The 27959-nt window shown below is 47.6% G+C and overlaps 1 protein-coding gene across 1 annotated transcript; it reads left to right on the top strand.

Moving 5' to 3' along the window:
- Positions 1 to 570: 570 nt before the first annotated feature.
- kmt2d (lysine (K)-specific methyltransferase 2D) lies at positions 571 to 27737 on the top strand. Its single transcript, XM_080470535.1, has 55 exons — positions 571 to 669; positions 3368 to 3450; positions 3565 to 3676; positions 3768 to 3970; positions 4112 to 4221; positions 4322 to 4484; positions 4847 to 5018; positions 5154 to 5268; positions 5404 to 5582; positions 5668 to 5969; positions 6088 to 6195; positions 6315 to 7099; positions 7239 to 7352; positions 7485 to 7598; positions 7702 to 7806; positions 7888 to 8069; positions 8343 to 8507; positions 8680 to 8789; positions 8912 to 8956; positions 9045 to 9233; positions 9313 to 9483; positions 9579 to 9701; positions 9904 to 10025; positions 10118 to 10253; positions 10350 to 10436; positions 10527 to 10604; positions 10704 to 10859; positions 10980 to 11049; positions 11224 to 11462; positions 11571 to 11644; positions 11894 to 11944; positions 12053 to 13699; positions 13781 to 13966; positions 14119 to 14255; positions 14459 to 16251; positions 16457 to 16580; positions 16807 to 16888; positions 16981 to 17047; positions 17155 to 17387; positions 17507 to 20338; positions 20414 to 20563; positions 20648 to 20812; positions 20896 to 21043; positions 21136 to 21217; positions 21299 to 21471; positions 21763 to 21887; positions 21984 to 22119; positions 22330 to 22451; positions 22546 to 23929; positions 24007 to 24143; positions 24287 to 24417; positions 24529 to 24814; positions 24911 to 24984; positions 25675 to 25783; positions 25878 to 27737. Exons 2-55 carry the CDS (start codon positions 3402 to 3404, stop codon positions 25968 to 25970), a joined length of 15045 nt encoding a protein of 5014 aa, XP_080326661.1. The 5' UTR covers positions 571 to 669; positions 3368 to 3401; the 3' UTR covers positions 25971 to 27737.
- Positions 27738 to 27959: the final 222 nt, after the last annotated feature.

Genomic DNA, 27959 nt, shown 5'->3' with positions numbered 1-27959 from the left:
GGGCTCGTCAGTGTGCATGGATTATGATTTTTTTTGACGTAGTTGTTATGAGCTAGCCGTTAGCATCGTTAGCTCCGCGAAGTGTTGACCAACAACATCACCATGCAAAGTTCACGGTGGATGAAAGTGTGCAGTAAAAACCTCACATTAAATATATATATATTCGCTGGAGTGACAACAAAATGTATGCCTGACGTTTTCTTTTTCTTTCGTCTTTTTCTTATTTTAGATACACATTTTTATTTTTTGCTCAAACTTCCTTTTTAACGAGATTCCAGAACAGAGGCAGCCACTCTAACATATTAGCATTAAAGCTAAACCCAGCCCGACGACGGAAGCGGAGGGAGCCTGGCTTCACCGCGGGACACTGGAGACTCGTCCCCCCGGCAGTAAAACGACAAAAACGCTCGACACAAAAGCTCAGGTTACGGGGCACGGCTAGGTAATCGTAGCATTATCCGTGCGGTTAAGCAGCTAGCCGTAGCAGCGCCGCTCCGCTCTGCACGGCACTGCCTTCCGCCGACGTGCACTTCCCCCACTCTCTCCCTCCAGCCGGCGAGCCGCAGCGGTAGTCCGGTGCAGAAAATGAAGCGACCAGCAGCATTTTGGGACGCTGTGGGGCCGTCTGGATTCTGCTGATGCATGAGGAGACGACATTGTGTTTGTGAGGTGAGCCGCTTCGTTTGTCCGCCCGTTTAACTTTTGTTGTTGTTGTTGTTGCAAAAAAAGACGGTAGGTAAGAGGCAACGCCAACCCTGACCTTAGACCGGGTGTTAGCTGTGCTATTGGTAGCATGTAGCCGCTAGCCGGAGCCGTCTACTCGCTGGGAAACTAGCCGTGTTACCTGGGCGCTAACTTTGGCTTGATATATGTTCACGCCGGCCGCTCGCGCGATGTCATACACCGGCCAGCTGGCTCGCGTTCCGAGACGTCTCCGTCCGCGTGCGTGCAATTTCGTGCAGTTTTCGTTGTTTTGCGTGTTTTTGGTGACTTTGCTGCTACGTCACCGTTTGTAGTCGTAAGCCAGTCCGTATCAGGCTTGTCGCCAGTCAAATGGCTGCGTCTATTGTCTGGGCAGCATCAGCCCCTTTGAAGTGTCGATGTTTACATTGAGAAATAGTGCTTAGCGCCGCGATTATTCCACCGTAGAAAAAGAAAAAAACCTAACGGTCTTGAATGGATGCAACACAGTCGACGGCGTTGCCTGTCCACGAAATGTAAAGGCGAAGAACTGACTGAACCTTGATTTACAGCGTTAAACACTTTTTTTTTTTTTTTTTTTTTTTTTAACTTTGCTAACCCATGATGAGAATACGTTAAGTCACATCGTGGTGTGTATAGTTACTTTTAAGCATTTCCAACTTCGAGATCGCGTCAAAGCACGTCTATTTAACCTGTGTGGGCTGCTTCAGTTGATGTTTGGGGGGTCTTAGTTTTGAGAGTGTGCTGTGAAATCGAGTTCGTTTGTTGTATCGCTTAAATCAGTACAGTGCATGAAGCCGCTTCACTGAATCACAATCCACCGTTCACAGCTTCCCATGCCGTTTCTAATCGTGTTCTATTTCATCCTGTTGGACCAGACGTACTTAATTTCAAAATATGTTAAGGATAGCGTACCAATGCGTTAAAATCACCCCTAATCTGCATGGATAAAGTATCGATCGTGTAGTTGTAGATTATGCTATGTGCTTTGTAATGGCTCCGGTTCATTAAACAAGCTGCTTCCCATTGCCTCGGTGAATATTGCAAAAGAAAGCTTACGAAATACGTGTGTGTTGATATAAAGTTGTTGATTTTTATTTGTTATTATAAAACTGCGTTGACAAGTCGCGAAGAAACACGTTTCAAGTGGACTTATTCAAAGCTACAATGTCACATTTATTGTCTTTCTCCTCGGTTGCATTAAAAAAAAAAAAGACCATTCTCTTCGGCGTATCTAACATCAGGGGGTGTTTGATCGATATGATTAAATATTGATTTACAAATGGGGGCAAACGCATACGTAAGATATACATCATGTGTTGGAGTCGATCGGGCTGCATTTTGTAACCGTGGTAATACGACTTCAAGCAATCTGATTACACACGAGTGAACAGAGCGGGATTGTGGCGTGTGTGATAAATATGGAGAGTCCTCCATTGTTTGTTTGACATTATTGTACTTAATGGCGTGAGTCTCGTAGCGGAACTATGTCGAGGCGGAGTTGGGTTCTGCACGAAAGGAGCACCGCTGCAACAGGAAGTGCTGCATACGGAAGTTGTATTTTCTTTGTGTATCCCGATTTATGGCTGTTTTATTTCGCCAAACATCGTTTCAGTGGTCAGATTTGGGACTTTTCTCGCCACAGCATCACCGATCGGGATTATGCAATGCTGGGTGAATATTGCGAATGAGTGAAAAGTGCTTTTTGAAGATCTCCGAAATGTAACCTGCGCGCTATTAACGCGAGTTTGCGACGAGCTCGAGTGCAGGAGAGCTAAAGACTTCATTTAGATTAACAGAAGAGTGTCATGTTAATACGAGGCATACGGGTAGTTTCTAATCACTTGTTTTGGTTTTACTCCGTTTTTGATTAAAGAGTCTGAGTTGGTAGAGAGGCATGTGTGGAGTGTGATTTAAAGGCAAATCTGATGTTAGTGGTTTTATTTAGAGATGGTCAACTTGTCATGTAGAGGGAATAAGGAAAAAAAGGAACTTGGGCACCAATATATTGTAAAGTTTTATTCGTTTTTTTTAAAACATTACTTTCAGGCATGCTTTCTGATGTGGGACTGAAAGTTTGCCTCATAAATATTTTCTTACTCCATCCATCTTCTATACCACTTTATCCTGTTCAGGCACGCAGGAGCTATGAGCGTGAGCATGGTACGCCCCGGACAGTCCATCACAAGGCAGACGGACAGAGACAAACAACCACACACTCTCATGCTCACACCTAGGGGGCACTTACTTAGGGTCACCAATTGACCTCACGTGCATGTTTTTAGGTTGTGTGAAGAAACCAGACCACCACACCACTGTGCCCTCACGGGGAGAACATGCAAACGACACACGGAAATTCTATGTAGCCTTCCTCTGCACAGAAAACACACACATTAAATAGAATAGAATAGAAGTTAAAATATGAAAGTGAAAAAAAAGTTTGAGTGGCAGTTAAAACATGGATTGAGCAGAGAAGAACTCACCAACACACCTGGAAGAAAGAAAAGAAGAGTATTGGAAAAAAAAGGTTGAAATGAAGCGAAATGTTTAAAAAAAAAAAAAAAAAAAAGGAAGCTAACGTGGCAGGCTGCGTGTGTCTTGGACATGCACATAACATATGTCCAGTACTCAGAAACTGATGCGAGCTTTATGTTTCCATGTGCAGATCTCTGTCAAGGAGGTCAAAATTAGTGCAGGGGATGGATGAGCAGAAATCCAACTGCGAAGAGAATGACTCTGAACCAACAGGTAATGTTTGTTTTAATTACATGAAGGCACATTTTAAGTGAAATAAGTTAAACTTTGTGGAATTGATATTTTCTTTTTTAAAAACATTTTTTAATATTTGGTTTTCACTTGTAGCTGATGACAGTGCCACTGCAACAAAGCTTGTCTCTTCCGAGGAGGAGTCCAAGGCCCTTCCTGCTGCTTCGGATGAGTCTGATGGTAACGCTTCCTCTTCCAGCACACCTGTGTAAGTTTCTTTAATCTGATTGTTGAAAGGATTTTTGCACTGTCTTTGTATTTTTCCCTTGCTTCAAGCAATGCTGTCTTTGACCCTGCAGAGAGAGCGTTCGTGCCTGTGCGCTTTGCAACTGTGTGGAGCGGAGTCTGCATGGGCAGCGGGAACTGAGACACTTTGGGCCATCCTCTGAGCGGCCAACCCTCAAGCCATCAGCTTCCCCACTGCCACAGCCCGGAAATGATGACCTGTCTTCCATTGGATTTTCTGAGTCCTCTTGTCTGACGGCACTCCTTGATGACTCAGGTAGAACAATTGTTTATCCAATTCATTAGTTGGATAGTTTGATCAGGCTGGCCTAGGTTACATTCATAGTGTATTTAACAGTTATAGACCTAAATTTTTGACAATTGTTTTTTTTCTGGTTTGGGACTTCACAACAAGCAGGGGGTTGTTGGGTTCACCACTGGTGTGCGGTGTGGTCAGACGAAGTGAAGCCGACAGAGGATGAGGAGCTGGAGAACGTGGATAAGGCCGTTATCTCAGGGACACAGCGGGTAAGAACACTGTAAAATATCCATGCACGAGATATAACATGATGACGGTAAGACTTTTTAAACCCTTCAAAATTAATTGGATGCTGTTGGTCTGTTTCAGCTTTGCGAATACTGCAAAAGGCTGGGTGCAACCATTCGATGCCATGCCAAGGGCTGCTCACGGTTCTACCACTTCCCCTGCTCGGCAGCCAGCGGCTCCTTCCAGTCCATGAAGCAGCTGGTCCTCCTCTGTCCAGAGCACATAGACAAGGCAGAGGAGCTGGGTACGGGATCTACACACTTGCTTCTGAAATGGAATTCTATTTTTACTATCGAGTAGTGTTCCTCAGCTTTAGTGCATCCTTCCTTGTTTGTTTCATTTGTCTCACCGCTTCACTGCAGCGCTTTCAGCTGAATAGGTCGTCCTCCAAATTGGCTGAAACATCACAGTCATAATTCCAATGGGAGATCCATTTCCTACATCTGATTTTGAAGCTTTGAACACATCATATATGTTGTCTTGAGATCATTTTAATATAATGTGCTTTTGCTATTAGCATTTATAATTTGATAATATCATTGACTTCATTAGGAAGCTGAGGCTCGGGAAGACGTGTCAGTGATACTTGTCAATTTTGTCTCACAGCTGGTGAAGAGGCTTGGTGTGCAGTGTGCGACTCGGCTGGAGAGCTCACAGATTTGCTGTTTTGTACAAGTTGCGGCCAACATTATCATGCGGCCTGTCTGGAGATTGGTGCCACGCCCATCCAACGGGCAGGATGGCAGTGCCCGGAGTGTAAAGTGTGCCAGACCTGCAGGTGACTTCTATTCATTTCCTTTGAGTGGAACAAAGTGCCACACAAGACAGTGAATGTTGTCATACATTTTCAGTACATTTGTTCGATTTGACTTGAGCTTTGTTCTCAGTTTTCTTTTTGGCTTTTCTTTTATAGACAACCTGGGGAAGACTCCAAAATGTTGGTGTGCGATTCTTGTGATAAGGGGTACCACACCTTCTGTCTCCAGCCAGCCATGGATTCTCTTCCGTCTGACCCCTGGAAATGCAGAGTGAGTTTCATGACTTTTACCAAAATACAGTTTATAGAATTCTTAGTTCTCTCTCAAATTCCTAATAGAACTCATTGATGAGATCTTTTTCCTTATATGTGGTTTACTCAATGTCTTTGTAATCTGTCACGCCAGAGGTGTCGTGTATGCACGGAGTGCGGTGTTCATGGATTGGCGCTACCGGGTTCTGCCCAGTGGTTCGATAAGTACGCCGTGTGTGAGGGATGTCAGCAACAGCGCAGTTCTGTGTGTGGTGTGTGCAGTAAAGCTGCCAACCCATCTCTTCCTCTTCAATGCTGCAGCACGTGCCAGAGGTCAGTTTGTCATACATGGGAAGGTGCATTTTTCTGTGCTGCTGTGGCAATGATTTCTTAATATATTTACTTTTATTTGCTTTAGATCTGTGCACAGTGAGTGTGCTTCTTTAGCCGGGGAACTCCCAGACGCCAAGGTGATATGCCAGCTTTGCAAGGAGGATCAGCAGCCTGGTGCCCAACCATCAATGCCAGAGATAAAGGCCAATGAGTCATCTGAAGAGACCAAAGGGCACGAAAATTTGGTGGAAATGACAATCCAAATGGATGCTGAAATTGTGAGGGAAGAGCAGACGGGGCAGAAAGAGGTGACACCAGGACAGGAAGGCACGTCGGATATGGCTCAAGTTGAAGAGGCACCTGAAAAAGAGACACCAATGGATTTAGGTTTGTCAAAACAATAAATAAATATCTGCCCTCACATAAGATTTGTTTTTGTAATTTTTATAAAAAATTGTCTTATGGTTGAAAGGTTTGCCTTTAAAGTCATTATTTTGGGTTTTAGGAGAAGAGTCTGAAGATGTTCAATCAGCAGATGTTAGGGAGGCGGAGCCACAGGTAGCGACAGAAGGATCCACTTCTGAGGGACCAGCTGTTCCGCTGTTATCCAAAGGTACACTCAGAAGTCGTCATAGATATTCATGAAGCAGTGTCTTAAGTTTTCTTGCAAATACCATAACTAGTACTCGCTGTAATAAGTGATAATAATATTGACATGTTCTTTCACCTCAGATGCAGAACATGCAACAACAGAACAGAGAGGCTCTTGTTTACCTGCTGATGAAAAGAAGACGGAAGAAGTCCTCAACCCCACGATTCAAGCCTCCCCTTCCCAAGAGTCACTGGTGGAGACCCACTCTAAAAGCACCTCAAAAATTGAGCTCACATCAGTGTCACAGCAAGGCCCTGAACACATGGAGGTGGAGACAAAGGAGGAAAAACAAGATGCTGTTCTCTCAGTGAAGCAAGAACCATGCCATGAAAGGATTGGATCTGATGACATCTCCGTTGCAGAACCAACGAGCAATGCTCCACAAAGGTTGCCAGCATCTACACTCTCTGTGGACAACAGGCAGGAAAGAAGCCCCTGTCGGGAAGCCCTGACTCCCCCACTTCCTCTATCAGCAGTCACACACGAGAGCCTTTCTGGTGAGGACACGGAGGGGAGGTTAATGCCTCACTCTGACGAGGAGGAGGAAGAGGAGGACGATGAGCAAATGAAAGGACATATTGTTGACATAAAGCAGGAACCGCAGGAGCAAGACGTGAAGCCTGAATTATTGCTGGATGAAATGTCCAATATGAGCCACGGGGATGAGAGCAGCAGCGGCTTTCTGGGCTCGCCAGGAGAACCCGAATCTCACCTCTCCATGGAGCTTGGTCTTGTGCCTGCAGGTCGCTCACACACGGATAACCTGCTCACTGAGACTGATGACTCGCTTCCATTCGAACCCCTCAGGAGTGACGGGGAGAAGGCAAAACGTAGAGGATCCCCGGGCCGTTCGCGGGTCAAACAGGTGAGTTCACTTTGTGCAGTTTAACCCGTCTGTTGGGTGATAATGTAACATGCAAAAACACGCTTTATTTCATTCATTAGGTAAAGAGGTCTCTCCATTACTCCAGACTGAAAAGCAGTGTGTATTCCTTGACTTACAGGGGCGGAGCAGTGGTTTTCCCGGCAAGCGTCGACCTCGAGGGGGTGGTGGAGGGAGAGGAAGAGGAGGAAGATCACGCCTCAAAGCCATGGCCTCTTGCATTGATGCCTTCTTGGTGAGCTCTTCGTTGCACATCAATCAAATATCTCCCTGTGGGGTTTTTTGTTACATGCATGAAATTGTCATATTCACTCATTTTTAAAAATTATTATTATTAATTGTTGATGTACTTGTAATCCCTTTGCAGCTGAGCATGACTACAGACACTGGAGTAAATAAGGAGGAAGAAGACGAGGAAGATGATACGATGCAGAACACAGTGGTTCTCTTCTCAAACACTGATAAATTTGTCCTTCTCCAGGTACAGCTCTTGACTTCCTTTAGTCGACAGTTTGACGATTTGCTGCACCAAGAGTTGCATTTTGGAATTCATTGAAAACTTGCGTTGTTTTCTTCTTTTTCAGGATATGTGTGTTGTGTGTGGCAGTTTTGGAAAAGGAGCGGAGGGACAGCTGCTGGCTTGTGCTCAGTGCGCGCAGTGTTATCACCCGTATTGTGTGAACAGCAAGGTACGATCAGTGTCTTCTGATTCTGTTTCCTGAGTTTATTTTTGGCCAGTCCAGCTCATTTCACCTCAGTATCTTTTTCAGATCACCAAGACCATGCTCCGTAAAGGCTGGCGGTGTTTGGAATGTATTGTGTGCGAGATGTGTGGCAAGGCGTCAGATCCGTCCCGTTTGCTGCTGTGTGACGACTGCGATGTCAGCTATCACACCTACTGCTTGGACCCACCCCTGCACACTGTACCCAAGGGTGGATGGAAGTGCAAATGGTAAAAAAAAAAAGCCTCTTTAAGTGCACTTTGTGTTGTTCAGCCTTGTAGCTTTGAATTAGGTCAAATGGAAATGAATACATGCATATTTGCATATTATGTAAAACTCTGCTGCTTCAGCCTCACAGAAGCGATTCACAGGCCTGCCCTTCTCCCTTTTACTTCGGCAGCAACACAAGAAATAGAACACTGCTCACATTTGCATCTCTGTTTTATAAATTGTGCAGAGTAGGTGGATAAATCTAGCGAACCCTTTTTGTTCTCTCTGTCCAGGTGTGTGTGTTGTGTGCAGTGTGGCTCCAACTCACCAGGTTTCCACTGTGAGTGGCAAAACAACTACACTCACTGTGGCCCCTGTGCCAGCCTCGTCACTTGTCCAGTGTGTCGTGAGAACTTCATGGAGGAGGAACTGCTCCTGCAGTGTCAATATTGTGATCGGTGGGTTTCTGTTATCAAAACTACTCATACTCAGACCCTGATGTTCCTCAGAGCCCTGTTAATGAAGACAGTCAGGAAATGCTCAATTATGTGATTTCACTATCTTAAAATGCTCTATCAGTTGTTTTTTGGTCGAGAATGTGCTCAGCTGTATTTTTGTGTGGCTTTGCAGATGGGTCCATGCTGTTTGTGAGAGTCTGTATACAGAAGATGAGGTGGAGCAGGCTTCTGACGAAGGGTTTGCATGCACCTCCTGCAGCCCATATGTTCCCAAACCAGTGGGTAAGTCACAGAACGTTTATTAAATGTGTTATAACTGAAAACATTACGGCTCCAGAAGTGCAAAGAATGTCTCACAAAACACCATTTCTTCATTCTCTTTCTGCTTTTTGCCTTTCTCACAGTAGTAGAGTCAGCAATTATGGCCTCAATAAAAATCAAAGAGCCAGGTTGGTGGATCTTTCCTACTTTTAATTATCCTTGTACACACTTTTTTTAATGGCTGAGTCACTGAGGTTTGCAAATGTCACGTTATAGAACCCCAGTTCTACCGGTTGGAGGGCGTGTGGCTGACGGAATCGGGCATGTCCCTGCTGCGCAGCATCTCCATGTCTCCTTTGCACAAGCGACGACAGCGGCGCTCCCGTCTCGGCACTCTGTGCAGCGAAGGAGGTCCTGATGGGATGGATCTCAGGGAGATGGAAGGAGATGTGGAAGACGGAAAAGGTTGGAACTTGATTGTTCGTATGTGGGTGATTTTCATGTCTGTTTTGCTTTTTTTGTTAACACTCATTTATACTTCCAGGTTGTGGTGAACCGATGGATTGTGACACCAAGATGGAGCCACCTGGGAGTCCAGACAGAGACGGGGGTCTAGAGGGAGGTGCCGAGGGCATGGCTGATTGCGAGGGTCTTAAAGGCGGGGCTGAGGAGATGGAAGACAGCAAAAAACGGAAGCGAAAACCTTACAGGCCAGGTGAACAATACAGACTCTTATACCCTAGTTTTTAACATCTAAATGGATAATTGAACGATTGAATTATAAACTTTTATCCAAATTGTTTGTTTCAGGAATTGGAGGCTTCATGGTGCGACAAAGGAAGTGTCACACACGGATGAAGAAAGAGTTTTTTGCCCAGCTGGCTGGAGAGACGATGTTGGATGGTCAGCCAATAGAGCGAACCATCGAAGAAGGTTCGTGCCAGCAGCTAACTGAACAACTCTAAAATTGTTTTCAATTTGAGATATTGGTTAGTGAATGAATCGGTATCATTCAATAGAAAAGTATGAATTTTCTGTCAATATTTTCAGTTCTCATGTGCATGTGAACCGGATTATCTTTTTTGTGAATATTATAAAGCTGGGAAACTTGAGCTTTATGGTTCTGCCCTTGTAGGACCCCACCCCGATACCGATAATATCATGGATCCCAAGCCTGTGGAAGGTGAAGAACAGGCCAAGAAACGTCGGGGCCGTAAGAAGAGTAAACTTGAAGACATGTTCCCGACATATCTCCAGGTTCTTACTCTTTATTATCACTGTTTTTAACAGTATTGGAATTCAAGTCTATTAGGTTGCCTAATACTTGTTTTATTTGAATTTCCTTGTAGGAGGCTTTCTTTGGCAAGACACTAATAGACTTGAGCAAGAAGGCTGTGATGATTCCTCCGGGGCAGAGGCCAGGTGGATGCCTTGTCCGACCTTCGCTACCAGCACCGGCAGGGATGAAGTCCACTGGCCCAGAGAGTAGGAACACTAACCTAATCAATGACAGTCATCAAATTACTTGTGGTACTACATGTCGAATGTGGTGGTACAAAGTGTTTGTGCTTCTCTCACTAGCTGAAGCCAAGGATCAGACAATGGAAAGTAATTTTCCTCTCAAGCAAGAAGGGGGCGAGGCCCCCCAGGCTCAGGGAGATAGTACAGGTAAGTATTTGTACATGCCACAGAGCTGCATAATTGTTTTCAATTTTCCGAAAAATACAGAGTTCTCTTTATTGTCTGTTTCAATTTTAGCAACTCCAACTCCATCCTCATCGCAAAAGGACCAGATGTCAACTGATCTTCATGACTCTGATGCAGAAAAAAGTGAAGGTAATTACCTGATGTGTTACTTTGGTTCTTCTCTAGTGTGCTAGGCTTAACTTAAGAACACACATTTTTAACGTTCTGCCTGTTGTCGTTGTGCGACAGGTCTTCCACAAGGGGTTGAGAGTCAGGACTCTGAGCAATTCTTTAGGAAAGTTTTGGGAGTGTCTGATGGCTCCTCTTTGGGTGGCATGAAGCCCATCTTAGAGGGCAGTAAGGGAGAAAATCGTAGTGCTCTGCCACAAAGAGCTCTCCTCTCAGGTGTGCACAATATTTTAGGCTCATTTTGTCACAAACTACCAACCATGGAAACCATACATGTTGTGCAGTGCTTGAGAACTGTGGTTGGCTTAGAATTCAAATTTGGAAATTCTTGTGCAGGGTCCCTTCCCTCAACTGGAATGATGGACGCTTTTCCAGGCCTCTCACAGTCACCATTCTATGATATTCGGTAAGACTTCATTACTATTGTCATTTATACCGTGTGGATCATCTTTGTACATCAAATGGTTTGCAGCTTTTTTTTTTTATTATAGCTTCTTTTGTTTAATTTCTGTATAAACTTGAAAGCCCTATTTTTATTTATTTATTTTTTTAAAAAGTTGCTTTTTCATTTGATATCCAGGGACCGAGGAGGATTGTTCAGTCCAGATGGGGGTGACGAGAGCCCCTGGGCCACCCCGTCTACCCCAGCGACCCCCTCCTCTCCACCGACCCCCACAGAGGCAGAGGGTGACGGGCTGTCTTACAACCAGCGGAGTCTTCAGCGCTGGGAGAAAGACGAGGAGCTGGGAGAGCTGTCAACCATTTCCCCTGTGCTTTATGCTAATACCAACTTCCCTAATCTCAAACAGGACTACCCAGGTTAGTGTCAAATAAGTCTTTAAATCAAGCTTCCTAGAAACATAACTTTCAAATTCAGGTTCACATATTCATTTTAGTGGAAGTTGCTCAGTACTTCTTCCTTCACAGATTGGGCAAGTCGCTGTAAGCAGATCATGAAGATCTGGCGGAAGGTGTCGGCTGCTGACAAGGCTCCATATCTGGTAGGTTCTCTCTATTCTTAATTCACAGTTGGTTCTGTTCCCTAAAGTTCTTCTCAAATTTCGAAAATGTTGCCAGTTTGTAAACGTTTTGTTTGGTTGTAGTTCTGCAACATTAATTAAAAACACAAAAGTTTCTTGAACCATTGATATGACATTTACCAGTTTAAGTTGTAGAGCTTAAGATTAAGTTTAACTTGCATAACGTAATACATTTCTGCAATTAATACTTTGCTGTATGCTATTCTGTAGCAAAAGGCCAAAGATAATCGAGCAGCTCAGAGAATCAACAAGGCACAGAAGGTGAGTTAAATATGTGTTTTGCATGAAGTGATGTCTTAATACTTTCAATTCTCGATTGATTGGGGTAATTTGATGTTTTGATTGTCTTGCGTCCTGTTGGTCTCACAGCAGGCAGAAAGTCAGGTGTGCAGGCCAATCAAGACAGAACCACAGCGTGTGAAAGGCGAACGGCCAAACCTCCACCTCCAGATCCCTCCACCTTCAGGCTCCACGTCGATATCATCGCAACCCAGCTCTGCAGAAAGCCCATTTCCCTTCCCCCCAGATTCCGGATCATCCTCAGTCTTTTTCTCAGATGGACCTGTTAAGACCCCGTCATCAGCTGAAATACGAACTGATCCTTTGACCAAGCTTCCTCCTCAGTCACCTCATTCTCACTCACACCCATCCACGCCCTTCTCTCATGCTGGGGCCAGCCCCTTACAAGCCTCTTCCTCAGGTTATTCCGCTTCCGGCCCACAGGGTCCTCCTCAGGGACGGCCAGCCAGTCTTGGCCCTTTTGACATGCAACCAGGAACTCCTGGAACCCCCAGACGGGCTCAGCAGGTTGACCCCTACTTCAGGTCACAGCTGCATCAGCAACAACAGGGTCATCTACCACAATCACAGCAAAGCTCCCACGAGTCCTTAGGACCTCCAGAAAGTCCTCATTCAAGAGGTCCTGGGCTTGGGGACTCACCAATGTTCTCACCATCTCACAACACTCACTATGGAGAACCTTTCAGAGGCCAACAAGGGATGGGGCGATCAGATTATGGTTCATCCCCGTCACCCTCGGCAGTGGCTTCCTCACCTGCAAGCACAGGGCAATACAGGGCTGACATGAGCGCACCCTCTCCACGTTCCTCTGCTGTTGGACGGCCTGAGCTCTCCGCTGGCTCGCCCGCTGGAATGATGGAGTCAGGAGACGGCTTATTCAAGGCACCCATGACACCACGGATGCACCAAGGAGAGGGTGGAGGACTTCATCCTGGAGCTTCCCCAGGCCACCCTTCTGAAGGCTACAGGCAGTCCCCCTCCCACACATTTTCTGACCCCCATGCCCATCAACCGCTGACTCCCAGACCGCAATCAGGTGATAATTGTTCCCTCGGACCCCAGAGACAGCCTGTACCTCAACAAGAACAATGTCCCAGAGTCCCCTCCAGCCCGCAGTCCCAGGGCAGCTCTCAGTCTCCCCACACTCCGGGTGGTTTGTCCAATGATGCCTACTCTGTTCAGTCTCCCGCTACTCCTCGTTTTCACTCCCCAGATCCTTGTTCTCAGCCACCTTCCCGACCGCAGTCTAGAGACCCTTATGCTAACATCCACAAACCCCCTCGTGCTTCTTCTCTGGGTCCCGAGGGAACTGCAAGTTACAAAACCTCACCTCATCCTAATCAGTCTCCGACTGCCCATCTCACCAACAGCTCAATAGGGGATCCCCTTTCTGGTAAACCCTCCAACCAAACACCTCCTACTTTCAGCCGCAGCCCCAGTGCGGGAGGCTTCCAAATAACCCAACAGCAGACTCAGATGGTTCAGGGTCAGCAGCATCAGCAGCCACAGCCACAAACTCAGCTGACTCTAGGAGGGGAAAGCCTCGGTTCCAGAGTGCCACCTCCCTCTGGAGCTCAAGAACTACCAGCTGTCCAGCCTCCAGACACACCTCATCAACAGTCCTTGCCCAGCACCCAGGAAATGCCTGACATTTCCACAGTGCAGGACCCTTCATTAGTAGGTCTCAGCCCATCAGAGTTGGAGAAGCACAGACAGGTATGAAAATAATAGCCATTAGAAAGTCCATCTCTGCATCTCTTATGTGATTTTCTAATTCATGATTTTTGTTGTTTTCAGCGCCAAAAATTGAGAGAATTCTTAATCAGACAACAAATGCAGAGGAATTCAATAAGACAAGAAAAAGAGGCCGCGGCTGCTGCTGCAGCCGCCGCTGCTGGCAGTGCATCTCCAGGCTGGTCTGGAGGAGAGATGGGGGCCTTTCAGCAAGATAAGGCAAACAGAGCACCGCCACCATATCCACAGGTACAAAGCGAGAGCAATATGGCACAAACCTTACATATGTTCTCGCAGATGAATAGGAATATGTCTTGTATAAAGAATCATCTTCCTTTTGAAAAGTATAGGAAATAAAATGGAATCGCACTTATGTTTTTTGCTTGTAATCCTCCCTTTAGGATCGTGTTCCTGCTGCCGCTGGAGCTCCCGCCCCTGTGGCTGGGAAGATGCCTGTTGCTGTTGGAGGCATGGATGATAAGATCATTCGTCCACCACCTACAGCAACGCCTGCTATTGTGGATCCTAGTGCACTAAGGCAAGCTTGTCACTCAAGTAACTTTGATGATAAACAAACACAGCGATCCCATGAGGACAAAATGATTGTCCAAAAGATCCCTTGCACCCAAAAACAAAATGGCACCTCAAACTAGTCGCAACCTCATACATCTTGGCCAACCTATCGAGTAACCTCTCGCAAATTGTACTTGTGTCTTACTTTGTGTCGTCCTTTCTTTACAGGCTTCCTGGGCCCCCCAGACCTCAGGGCATGTTTGCGCGTCCACCATTCCCTCCTCAATGGCAGGGGCAGGTTCCAGGTCCAAGGAGGTTCCCCCAGCCTGGCGTCGAGGTCATGAGCATAAGGCACAATCCTAATCCTGGTGTCAACATTCAGGGTATGGAAGGCATGGCTAACCCTCACACCATGATGCCAGGACATGGAGGAGAGACGGTACAGCCACTGGGTCAGGGACCCCCACCACATTTCATTGAATTGAGGCACAATTCACAGAGGCTCCCACTACGACCCCAATTCATGCCCCATGGTCCCCAGCCCAGACCGCGCCTCTTCGTCCCTCAGCAAGACATGACGCAACCTTTTGTTCAGCACCACCCCATTTCTCAAGGCGGAGGAATTCCAACGGAGGGAACCCGTGATTCACGGATGGGGTTACCACAGAGTGGGATGTCAGTTTTACTGCCTCAACAGTCTCCAGGTTCAGTCCCCCAACAGCCCCACTTGCAGCCTCAGGCAGCTACCTCGACTTCGAACTCTTCCGGTACCGAGCAGCATCGACTTTCACAACCAAACTTAGTCACAGAGCCCCAGACTGCAAGGGTAGAAAACAGTGATGAACTGCCAGAGGCTGACCTTGAGGGACTGGGAGATGCTCCAGGCGATGGAGGTGTAGAGGATGAAGATGATTTGGCTCTTGACTTGGACCCTGACAAAGGCGATGATGACTTGGGCAACCTGGACAACCTTGAAACAAATGACCCACATCTAGATGATCTGCTAAACAGTGATGAGTTTGACCTGCTCGCATACACCGATCCAGAACTTGACCAAGGAGATCCTAAAGATGTCTTCTCAGACCAGCTTCGATTAGTAGAAGCAGAAAGTGAAACGCCTTCATCCTCCTCTGGAGCTGCACATGTTAAGATGGAGAAGAAACCCAAAATGGATTCGGCCCAGAAGCCACCAGGTCCTGCTAATCGACAGGACTCCGCCACTCAGCTGCTACCTTCTGCAGAAACTACTGTTTCCTCCAACATCAAAGTGGAGGACCAAGGTTTGACTGCTCAGCTGCAGCCGGGACAAACTGTAGTCAAAGATGAAATGGGAGAAGCCGTATCAATGCTACTTGCTGGAACTGCAGCAACAGACAAGTCTGGCCAAACAGAAAGCCAGTCTGCCTCACTCAGTTCTGTTCGATTAGGAGGGCTTTCATACCCCCTACCAGGCCAAGCTGAGCCTTTGCCATTTGCCCCAGCTGCCCCACATGGCGATATTGTCGATGACCCGCTAGGCCTACCCGATGTAGGTGGGCAGCACTCACCAGCTGTAGATCTCGCAAAGGTCGAGAGCTCACTAGATGGTGAACTGCCTTTGCTGATACAAGATCTGCTGGAACACGAGAAGAAAGAACAACAGAAACAGCAACAACTCAGTTCCCTCCACCAGGGAGGTATGGCTTCTCATTTTCCTGTCATCCCAAGTCAACATCCGAATCCCCAGGCCCCTGGGCAAATAATGATGCCACACCACCATCGTCCGCCACCTCAAGGAATGATGACTCAGTCTGGGATGGTACCCCGTCCTCCTCACATGCTACAGCAACAATCACAGACACAACCACAGCAGCAGCAAAGGCTCATGGCAGCTGGAATGGTGCAGCCACCGCATATGACCATGGCACAGCCACAAGCTATGATGAGGACGGGGCAGCCAGGGGCCCACGCAGGTGTTGGTCATCAGCCACAAACTTTGGTTAAACAGTCGCCACTGGCCAACAGCTTTTTCCCAGATAAAGGTAAGAACCACAGCCTTTAATTGTCATCACTAAGTACTGTGTTGTGGATTTTCTGTGTTGTTCTGCTGCTCACTTGGTAGAACAGGTTGTCTTTCAGTCTGAACATTTGATCTTGTAAAGTGCTTTGAGGCTGCAGATGTTGTTTTCTTTGTTGCTCTTTTTAAATTCCATTTACAATTGTTCAAATGTGTCTGATAATTTGCAGATTTGGACAAATTTGCTGCTGATGACATAATGGATCCTATTGCCAAAGCAAAAATGGTTGCACTTAAAGGTATTAAGAGAGTTTTGGCACAAGATCCAATGGGTGGTCCTCCTGGTATTAACAGGTATGTTTAGATTACACTGCTGGAGATGATTTTTATTTAAAGTTCATTTTCAATATTGTTAAAGTTTTATAAAATACAAAAACTTACAGTAGTCTTGACAGAATTGTTTTTTTTTTGGCTATTAGAGTAGCATTGCTAACTGTCTTAGTACAGCTCAAACTATGTCTACATTTGTTAGGGTCTACGCTTGAGGTACAAATTAACTTTTGTTTTGCTTTAACTTCAGGCAGCAAGTTTCTTTGCTGGCACAGAGGCTGGCCTCTGGCCCAGGCACAGACCAGGCTCAACTTGCATCTGGACTTCCAAAAGTATGTCATGATTTTTTTTCCCTGCATTTTTAATTGAATATGATTTGAAGGTTTTATATTGATAATGATGTGTGCATTGTTTTTGTGCGTAGGAGGGAGAAACAAGTGAGCCCACTCAGACAAGACCCAACCCTCCTCAGTTTGTGCAAGGAATCATCAGTATGTCTTACCAATACTACTAATATAGTTTGTCATTTAAAAAAAATGCTGTGTCGCTGTCTCACCTGTTAGAGATGATGTAACTCTTCCTTTGCTGATTATCACAGACGACGCAGAACAGCACCAATATGAAGAATGGCTTCTTCATACGCAGCAGTTACTCCAAATGCAGTTAAAGTTCCTGGAGGAGCAGATCGGAGTTCACCGTAAATCACGCAAGGCGCTGTGTGCTAAGCAACGCACGGCTAAGAAAGCTGGCAGAGAGTTTGCTGAGGCCGATGCAGAGAAACTGAAGATGGTTACAGAGGAGCAAAGCAAAATCCAGAAACAACTTGACCAGGTATGTAGTTTTTAAAAACCTATGAAGAACAACCTGAAAAAGCTTGTTTTATGCAACAAAATCACCTGTCTCACTGACTTTCGATGTCATGATGATATTCGATTATCATTATCCTGTAGGTACGGAAGCAACAAAAGGAGCATACTAACCTAATTGCGGAGTACAGAAGCAAGCAGCAGCAGCATCAGCAGGGCTCAGGTCTTCTTGCCCCGGGACATTCTGCTCAGGGTGGCCCCTCTCACGTGTTTCCCAAGATGCCCGGTCAGATGTTGATGGGCCAGCAGGGAGCACCTGTAATGGGCCAGCACCCAGCCATGATGCCCCAAGGTGGAATGGCGGTCAGAATGCCCCAGGGGCAACCCTTCATCGGAGGAGGCCCGTCACAGCTTCCTGCGGCTCTTGGAGCGGGTAACGCCAGGGCCCCGTGCCCTCCTGGAGCTCCAGCAGGATTCTTCCCGCAGGGACAAGGGATGCAGAACGCAGACCCCAGGCTCCTTCAAGAGAGGCAGATGCAACACCGGATGCAGATGGCAAAGTTACAGCAGCAGCAGCAGCAGCAGCAGCAGGTGATGATGGGTCAGCAGCCAATGCCACATCCAAATCAGCAGCCTGGTTTAATCCCTCAACCGCAGCCTGGAATGATGGGAAATCAATTAATGACGCAACAACCAGTAAATGCACAGCAGGTGATGTTACCCAATCAGGCGACTCAGCAGAACATGGTGCAGGTTCCCCAAGGAATGGTTGGAGGCCCATCTGTGGCTCCACCACCCCAGAATCTTGTCGGAGGGCAGCCCATTAACCACACTCAAGCAATGATCGCAGCCCAGCCTGGGATTATGGGTAACCAGCAGATCGTACCATCACAGCAACAGAGACCTCTGCTCATGATGGGTCAGCAGGGTGTAGTTGGTTCTCCAGATCATACTGGCCTCAGGGCACCGCAAGCCCAGTTAACTCCACAACAGCAGAATGTCCTCGCTCAGCGTATGCTTGTATCCCAACAGCAACAACAGAATGTGGCAAAGAATCTCGCTCACCTTCAGCAACAGCAAATGGTGCAGCAACGACAACAACCACAGTTGACAAATCAGTCCAGCCAGGAGCAAGGAGGACTTTCCCAACCCTCGACTCCTCAAATGGGATCCTCGCCTTCAGCAGGCAGCAACACACCGCAACCACAGGGTTCTGTAGACAGCCAAAACTCAGGGCCCAAAGACAGTGGACTCCTCAGCCCTCATTCAAAAACTCCTCCGCAGCAAATTGGGCCTTCCACCCCCAATCAAATGCCCCCGATAAGCTCATCAAATGAACATCAAACAGAGCTGGCTCGACAACAGATACAACAGCAGAAGCTTCAGAACCAAGTTTATATAACTCAGCAGCAACAATCAAATCCTCAATCTGTACACGAGCCCCAAACAGGTTCACTTCAGCAACAAAAGCAGCAGCAGCAACTTCCACTTACTCTTCAGAGACAAGGATCTGTCACCGCTGACAAGCCCAGTTTGATGGTTATTAAAGAGGAAGGGAAACCTGTTGATTTCTTATCTCATCAACAACCGCAAACTGTTCAGAATCCCACTCAGCAGCCACAGCAGGTTATAGCCCAGAATCACCCCGGCCAGGTACAGCCTGTTGTGATGGGCCATAATCCCCAACAGCAAGCCCTCATGGCCCAGCAGCAGAAACAACAGGCTATGATGGGCATGATGAGAGCCCAGCAGCAGGGGATGATGGCACAACGACCCGGAGTTCCACTTGGACAGATCCGCACGCCGATTAATATCCAGGCTATTATTGCTCAGAACCCTCAGCTCCGCAATCTTCCCCCAAACCAGCAGATCCAACATATTCAAGCCATGATAGCACAGAGGCAGCTCCAGCAAGGGCAGATGCTGCGGATGTCGATAGGCCAAGGCCAGCAAGGTCAGTTGAGGCCACAAGCTCCACATGTTGGCCAGCAGATGCACGGTATGGAAGCCCATCAGATGCAATATGGAGCCTTGGGGAACTCTGCTGCAGTGGGTGGTCAGCAGCAGCCAAACATGATCAACCAACAACCCGGTGTTGCGCCTCAGATACAGCAAGGCCTGATGGTCCCTGGACAACAGCCACAAGTTGGGGAGATGATGCAGCAACACATGAGAGGGCAGACATCGATGCCACGCTCCCCTATGGACCAGGGGCGTATGATGAGGCCCGCATCTCCACGGCAGCCGTTACCCAGCTCCCCTGGGGATCATCAGCGACACATGTTTAATCAGTCTATGGGGATGCGTCCACCCACTCCCAACCAGAACCAGCAGCCAGGACTGATGTCAGCAGTAGCGGGCCGTGTGCAGGGATCTCCATCCCAGGCTTACTCTCCAAGAGGACCTTTTGGCATGAGCCCGGCTCACGCAGCCTCACCCCATCACGTTTCTTCACCATCTGTTGCAGACAATAGAGCTGGCAGGGGGAGTCCATACAGCCAAGTTAGGGCATCTCCTCTCAGATCACCCGGAGCCAAGAGCCCACTGGATTGTCCAGGACTGAAAGTAGAAACTCAGACTTCAGGGATGGATGCATCCTCAGCAGCACCAGTTATGCCTAATGGGCCACAAAAGGTCACAGAAAGCCATGCCACTCAAACACAACAAGGGACCGTCTGCAAGATGGCACTGCAAAACATCAAACAGGAGCCGAGAGAGGTCCAGTGTGACGGTGCCGCAGAGGCTCATCACGGGGTTGTAAAGCGAGAGATGATGGGCGAGATGGTCGCTTCTGGGACTCAAGGCCCCAGGTCTGAGACGGGACAGCAGCTCCTCCAGAAGCTGTTGAGAACCAAAAACCTCCAGCTCGCTGGCCAGCGGCCATCAGAGGGCATTCACAATGAGATCAATGGGCACATCAACAGCAAACTGGCGATGCTTGAGCAGAAACTTCAAGGGACTCCACGCAATATGGAGGTACGTGCATTCTTTACTTTTCCTCTCACTGTTTTATGAGGGAACATTTTGTTTTAATTTTTTCAAACTCCACAGGATTTACAGTCTCTGACAAAAAGGGCTCCTGTTCAAAAGCCAAAGCGCACTAACAAAGCTTCTGGAGACCGAGGGCCGAACTCACGGAAAAAAAATAAGAAGGAAGAAGTTGGAAAAAGTGCAGAAGCCCTGATCAAACAACTCAAACAGGTAAGTGGATAAAATGCCTCTGACTTCTTAAGTTTTGAGGATTTATTCTCCGTCATGTAAGTGAATGGGCTTGTACCCCTCCAGGGCCTCTCTCTGCTTCCCCTCATGGAGCCTTCAATCACTGCCAGTCTGGATCTATTCGCTCCGTTCGGAAGTAGCCCGGCCAACGGCAAAGCCCAGCTCAAGGGATCGTTTGGAAATGCAGTGCTGGATAATATTCCAGATTACTACTCTCAGCTGCTCACCAAGGTATGCATGAGTCAACACGTGGGCTATGTATTTGTTTTGTGTAATGCTTTTTCTGAACTGATCTATTGTTTGTTTCCTCACAGAGTAATCTCAGCAACCCCCCAACACCCCCATCCTCCCTGCCACCGACTCCTCCACCCTCGGTTCAACACAAACTGCTGAATGGCGTAACCCCCGGAGAGGATCTGCCTGACGGGCAGAAAGTTACAGAGCCAACAAAGGGGCCACTAGGTAAACTTGCTCTCATTTAAGCTCTAAATCCAAACAAGTTTGGCGTCAGGAACTTCCCTCAATAATCTTTTTTTTTTTCCCTCCTTCTGCAGATTCTGTTACAGAGGAGGTAAAAAGTGTAGATATTCTCGCAGCTCTCCCCACACCACCACATAACCAGAACGAGGACATCAGGTACAGCTGCTCAGTCTGACTTCTGTTCTCCACCGTGTCTTTTGAGAATTCACTGATTAGTTTGGTCTTTGAAAAAAATAGGATGGAGAGTGATGATGAAGATGCACCTGAAAGCATCATCCCGGCATCGTCCCCCGAGAGCAACGTCGGCGATGAGACGCCACGCTTCCCGAACCTGCGGGAGCCGAAAGAGGAGGAGACGGAGAGGGCGATATCCCCCATCATACCCCTCATTCCTCGCACTGCCATACCAGGTAATTTATGGTCCTGTGAATGTCGTATCATTAGATCAGCAGTCGTCTATCACACACTATAAACACTTTCTTCAAGTTATGCTTGTGGAGCCTGAGACTGTCCAAGCTGATATCAGGAGGAGCTCAGGAGCATGTTGACAGTTGATTTATTACATCATCTTCTTGGAACAATCTACCTGAATTGTGTCATTTTGTGTTTTACTACTTTTGAAATTGATAGACCGCAGGAATAAATTCGTAGTACTAGAATTGAATGCCCGTAAAAGTTGGAATTTGTGTTCTTGTTTTTAGCTTTCCCTGAAAACAAACCATTCGAAGCTCCCGATGGGAAAGTCCTCTCCACATCCAACCAGTGGGATAAGACCAAAAACAACGAGGTGTCTGTTACCTTCACGCTGACTTCCGCTGCAGCCAAGGTACCAAACTAGATATAAACCATACAACAGATTATTTTCTTTTTTTGACCGTTTCATTGTTTGAATAAACATTATACAAACTTTTAACATCTCCAGAAATTGAATCACGTGATGTTGGCCATGGCCCAGCTGCTGAACATCAGGATGCCGGGTTCCTACGAGGTCACGTTCCCTCCACAAAACGCTGATCTTCCTGGTGTGGATCAGCCCGGAAAAGGACCCGGACAGTCAGGTAACTGTCTCCAGCCTGCTTTCTTACTTTTTACTGTTGTTATATTGTTACTGGGAAAACCTCAGGGTACGACGCTGCAATGAAGAATCTGATTGCTCTGTGCTCGGTGATTAGGATTTATTGCAGGGGTGTCAAACATGAGGGTCGTGGTACAGAACCAGTCCGACAATATACATTTAATATATCTGTTGTTTTGTTGATATTTTCCAGGGGTGCTGTGCACCAAGAACAGTGCTTCACCCAGTCAGGACGAGTGGCTGCGGCAGTTTGACGTTTCTCTCCCCGGCTGTACATTGAAGAAACAGGTGGACATTCTGTCACTCATTAAACAGGTCGGCCTCACTGGTACCGAGTGAATCATTCTTCTTTTGGGATTAAGCTTTCAAAGTTGTGGATCTCATGTTTCTTTTTCTTTCCCCCCCTCAGGAATTCCCAGACAAGGAGGACAAACCTGTGCAGCACTGTTACACAACTAATGTCAGTGATTTGGATGTGCGCCACCTTCCTGTTATACCCGTGGAGGAGTCTCCACCCCCGTCGCCCTCGCCTCCTCGACCCTCAACGCCTCTCCCAGTCCCAGCGAGTGACGCCAAACCTTCCAAAAAGTCTGCTCCCCCGTCGCCCTCGCCTGCCACTCCCACCGTCTTCCAGCCCAAGACCGAGCCTGAGCAAGATGCCGAGCCTTCGACTGATGCTGCTCAGCCAGCCGACGTCACAGCTGACATCACGGCGTCTGTGGAGGCCGCTCCGGAGGCGGCGGCCGATCCAGCTGCTGCCTCTGAAGCTTCAGAGCATCCTGCTGCTGCTGCTGAACATCTGTGTGCTGCTGTCAAGGAGGAGGACGTGGCCTCTGATGTAGCTCAGCCTCCTGAAGGCTCTCCCTGCACCATGGAGTCTTCCCCGAAGGCCGTGAAGCAGCGGAGGCCTCTGTCGCCCGACATGGAGGTGGTTCAGCCCAAAGTGAAGAAGTGGAGGGGCATTCGATGGAAGCGGCTTCAGATCGTCATCACGATACGCAAAGGTGGCTCCAAGAAGGAGAGCAGCCGCGAGGTGTCGGAGCTCATGGAGCGTCTGCGCATTACACTCCGTCCAGAGAAGCTTCCCCGGGACAAACGCAAGTGCTGCTTCTGCCACGAGGAGGGCGACGGTGCCACGGACGGGCCCGCCCGCCTGCTCAACATCGACGTGGACCTCTGGGTGCACCTCAACTGCGCTCTGTGGTCCACGGAGGTGTACGAGACGCAGGGCGGGGCCTTGATCAATGTGGAGGTTGCGCTGCGCCGAGGACTCCGGACGCTTTGCGCATACTGCCAGAAGACGGGAGCCACAAACAGCTGCAACAGGCTGCGGTGCCCAAACGTTTACCACTTCGCCTGCGCCATCCGGGCGCGCTGCATGTTCTTCAAGGACAAGACCATGTTGTGCACCCAGCACAAGCTGAAGGGCCCCAGCGACGACGAGCTCAGCACGTTCGCCGTCTTGCGGCGCGTCTACATCGAGCGAGACGAGGTGAAGCAGATCGCCAGCATCCTGCAGCGAGGGGACCGGATCCACTTGTTCCGTGTCGGCGGCCTCATTTTCCACGCCATCGGCCAGCTGCTCCCTTCTCAGATGGCCAACTTCCACTCGGCCACCGCCATCTTTCCCGTCGGCTACGAGGCCACGCGGATCTACTGGAGCACGCGAGTCCCAAACAAGCGCTGCCGCTACCGCTGCCGCATCAGTGAGGACGACGGGCGCCCGCTGTTTGAAGTGCGTGTCCTGGAGCACGGCATGGAGGATCTTCAGTACCGCGCCACAACTCCCGAGGGTGAAAACTTTGTTGTACCGCTTCTCTTTAAATAAACAAGATCTGGTTTCTAAATGTATTTCACCGTTTGTGTTCAGGGATCTGGGAGCGGGTGGTTCATCAGGTGGCGAAACTAAGAGACGAATCCTCCATGCTGAAGCTGTTCACCGAACATGTGAAGGGAGAGGAGATGTACGGCCTCACAATTCACGCCGTCATGAGAATCACCGAGTCGGTAAGAGCATTAGGAAAGTCTTGATGTTCCACATCTTTCCTCACGTTTGCTTTTATCTCAAGCTGGGTGGCAGAAACCGATCCACTCTCGGGTTTGAAGCGGTTTTCTTGAGCACAAATCTGTGTGTTTCTGTTATGTATTAGTTGCCCGGAGTGGAGAACTGCCAGAACTACCAGTTCAGATACGGTCGGCACCCTCTGATGGAGCTCCCGCTCATGATCAATCCCACTGGCAGCGCTCGCTCCGAGCCCAAAGTCCCCACACAGTGCAAGAGGTAACGCTCATATCAGGGCTCATATACAGTCCAAGTTCATCCTGAGTCGGCCGGGCCGGCAAACTAGTGACTTAATAATGCAACTCGTCTTCGACTCCTCACCGTCTTCAGGCCTCACACCTTGAACAGCACCAGCGTGTCGAAGGCCTACCAGAGCACGTTCACCGGGGAGCTCAACACGCCGTACAGCAAGCAGTTCGTCCACTCCAAGTCATCTCAGTATCGCCGCCTCAAGACCGAGTGGAAGAACAACGTGTACCTGGCCCGCTCCCGCATCCAGGGCCTTGGTCTGTACGCCGCCAAGGACCTGGAGAAGCACACCATGGTCATCGAGTACATCGGCACCGTCATACGCAACGAGGTGGCCAACCGCCGGGAGAAGATCTACGAGTCGCAGGTACTGAAGAGCGGACAGAAGGAGGTTTAAAATAAAAAAAATCATTGAGGGAAATAATGTGTGTGAGAGTGAAAGTTTCTCTTCTTGTCCTGTCAGAACCGTGGAATCTACATGTTCCGCATCAACAACGAGCAAGTGATCGATGCCACTCTGACAGGAGGCCCGGCTCGGTGAGTCTGTTTCCACGACAACGATGCAGCCATAGACAACTCTGCTTTTCTTAAAACGCTGCTACTGGTCATGCGCATCACAGCTGTAGTAGCTAGTTGTTCTGCACATGCTCAGTAGATAAACAATAACAACATTGTTTACCTCCGTGGTGTCATGACTCCCAGATTCTCCTGGACGTGGTACTTTTATTTTGAGTCACTGTAATAACAATCCAACTTGGTCGTCTGTCCACTAGAATGTCCGTGTTCTCTTATTGTTAATGTTTAGAGCCTTTTGTTCTCTGAACGCCGTTTATCTGCATTCCCATTAAAGTTTAGAGTATCGTATCGTTTGTTTCTTATTCTAACATGAGCTGTGGCTAACGACTGGTGGCCAAAGTCACCAGTTAACAGGGGGACCAGTGAAACCGAAACACCAGACAGTGAAGCACGATCGTAACAATCCACATTTTGTAATATTATAAAAAATATATATATACTATTTATTATTTGAGCTGATATCCCATGCACGTTCGCTCCGCATCATATCGGGGTGTACACGACGGGGAAACGTTCCGGTGACTCCGCCCACGCCGCGGTGGTACTATAGGCGAGTACGGCTGAGCAGGAGCTGGTGGGAAAAGCATAAATTATATTGTAAACGGGATCCCATCATGTCTCCAGCAAACCGGTTTTCTTCTTCTTCTTCAGCTACGTCAACCATTCCTGCGCCCCCAACTGTGTTGCCGAGGTCGTAACATTTGACAAAGAAGACAAGATCATCATCATTTCCAGCCGCAGGATCCCGAAAGGAGAAGAGGTGCAGCACATTGAAGAAACTTACCTCCACCAGTTTATTCTTTTATTTAGTTTAATCTGCAGCTTTTAACAGTTTTTTTCTTTGCTCCCTCCAGCTGACGTACGACTACCAGTTTGACTTTGAGGACGATCAGCACAAGATCCCCTGTCACTGTGGAGCCTGGAATTGCCGGAAGTGGATGAACTAGGAGAGTTTAAAAAAAAAAGAAGAAGAAGAAGAGGAGGAGGAGGACGGCCGTCTCGCTGGTACCAGAGCACTCCTGCGCCAAAGCCTTTGAATCCTACATCGCCAGTGCATAAGCTGTTCGGAGAGACTCGGAGGAAGGCTTCCCTCCGCTACTGAGAGACTCATAGTCACGATACCTGTAGCCAAAGGTTTGAAGAGCATTAATCATTAAAAGCAGCCGCCGCGTCTCCGCGACGACCGACTGTCGTTGTTTTGGACTCGTTTCTCTCAGCCAATCGACCCTCTGGACTGTTCTCGTCTCAATAAGCTGGAAAACAATCCTCCACATTTTTACCAAATGATCCCGACCCTCCGGCGTCGCGGCGCTGAGCTCAGCCGGAGCTCCGACGTCAACAAACAAACAAACAAAAAGAAAAAGCCATTTGAACCGAGGATGCATTTTTTATTTTATTTTTTTTTTTTTCCCTGTTTCAGGTTGGACCTACTTCCTGTCCCACCCTCCTCCTGACCACACCCCCTCCCCTCCCCTCCCCTCCCCTCCCACCACCGCCGCCTCACCTCTCAGAAAAGGCACTTCCCCCCCCCCCATTAAAGACTCATGACAACAACACGGATATTGGCTAGCTAGACAATCTTGATGTGGCTCTGTAAGAACTACACGTTGATCAACGGAGAAACAAACAAACAGACAGAAGCTAATACAAAAAACAAAAAAAATTTGAGTTGCTTATTGATCTGTGGCTCCAGATCTGCTGACTGCGGAGTCTCAAGTCTACCTCACTGATTTAGCGGGAAGTGACTGCTTTGTATAAAAACGTATTAACTGCTACTGTGGAATTACTCTGTGGGGGGAGGGGCTGGGGGGGGAGGCGGGGGGGGCGTGTGTGTGTGTGTGTGTGTGTGTGTGTGTGTTGGGTGTTTTTAAACGGGCTTCGCCTTGTCGGACAAGCAGGGAATCTTTAAGCAGCAGGTTTGCTCTATCTACTCTATGCTGATGATGATGATGATGATGATGATTTACAATAATGAGCCAACATAATTATTTATACAGAGGAAATATATGAAACCGTTTTTTTGATAAGATGTTGCATTAAAATCACAATCAAGCTTAGTGGGTGTCGTGTTGCCACCGAATCATCCTGGATATTGATGTAGCTTTTACTTTTTTTTTTTTTTTTTCTTTTTTTAAATAATTTATGCATCTGGATCCATGCGATTAGCTGTGTGAAAGCACAATAACATCCACCTTTTCAGTTGCTTGAGACGGTGACGGTGCAGAAGATTTTTAAAACTGCTCGCTTCCTCCGCCGCCGCCGCCAGCGGACGCATGACTACTGTCCCGTTTAACACTTTTTATCGGAATCATGCCTCTTCCTTTCTCTGTATTATTTAAATGGACTGTTGTAAAATTTACTGTAGTAAGTCTTCCTCCGCCTGAGTCCAGCCTGCAGTGTTTCTATGCCCCCCCCCCCCCCCCCCCCCCCCCCTCCACCTCCACCCTGCATTCTGCTTTTCTAGTGCTGGTACTGTCGTCGAGGCTGAACTGATGGCAGGGAAAGACTTATTGGGGGAAAAAAAAAGGGCATTTGTTTTCATTTCTGTGTAAAGATGAATGAAAAAATTCTTTAAAGGGAGCTTTACTAAAACTCCACCTTCCCATTACTACTTTGTTTCCTCCTCCACCCCCACCCCCCAGAAACTGAGACCTCACGTGATTTAAAAAAAAAAAAAAAAAGAATTAAAGAAAAAAATGCAAAAGTTGTACAAACTGTAAATATCGTATATGCATTCAGGGGGACAGCAACTTCTTTATTCAACCCCTTTGTAATCAATAAAGTTGAAAGTGTAGAAAAAAAAATGGAAAGAAAACAAAAAAAAAATCAACCACTGGATATCATTTTAACAAAGATAAAGCTGTATATAAATATAAATATATGTAAAATGGCAAACTAATATCTTTATGTATATGAACCAGAGTGTTTTTTGCATT

Source organism: Lipophrys pholis (assembly GCF_963383615.2).
Source record: "Lipophrys pholis genome assembly, chromosome: 8".
Taxonomy (NCBI): Eukaryota; Metazoa; Chordata; class Actinopteri; order Blenniiformes; family Blenniidae; genus Lipophrys; species Lipophrys pholis.
The sequence above is the reverse complement of the archived record's forward strand: the minus strand, read 5'-3'. Positions and strand labels throughout refer to the sequence as shown.

What these genes read in the sequence shown, in the direction of transcription:
- kmt2d (XM_080470535.1), top strand. Translation starts at nt 3,402, where the DNA reads ATGGATGAGCAGAAATCCAACTGCGAAGAGAATGACTCTGAACCAACA. An exon ending in GCCAACAAAGGGGCCACTAG is followed by an intron (nt 21,044 to 21,135) that starts GTAAACTTGCTC and finishes CTCCTTCTGCAG; the next exon opens with ATTCTGTTACAGAGGAGGTA. An exon ending in CTGACAGGAGGCCCGGCTCG is followed by an intron (nt 24,985 to 25,674) that starts GTGAGTCTGTTT and finishes CTTCTTCTTCAG; the next exon opens with CTACGTCAACCATTCCTGCG.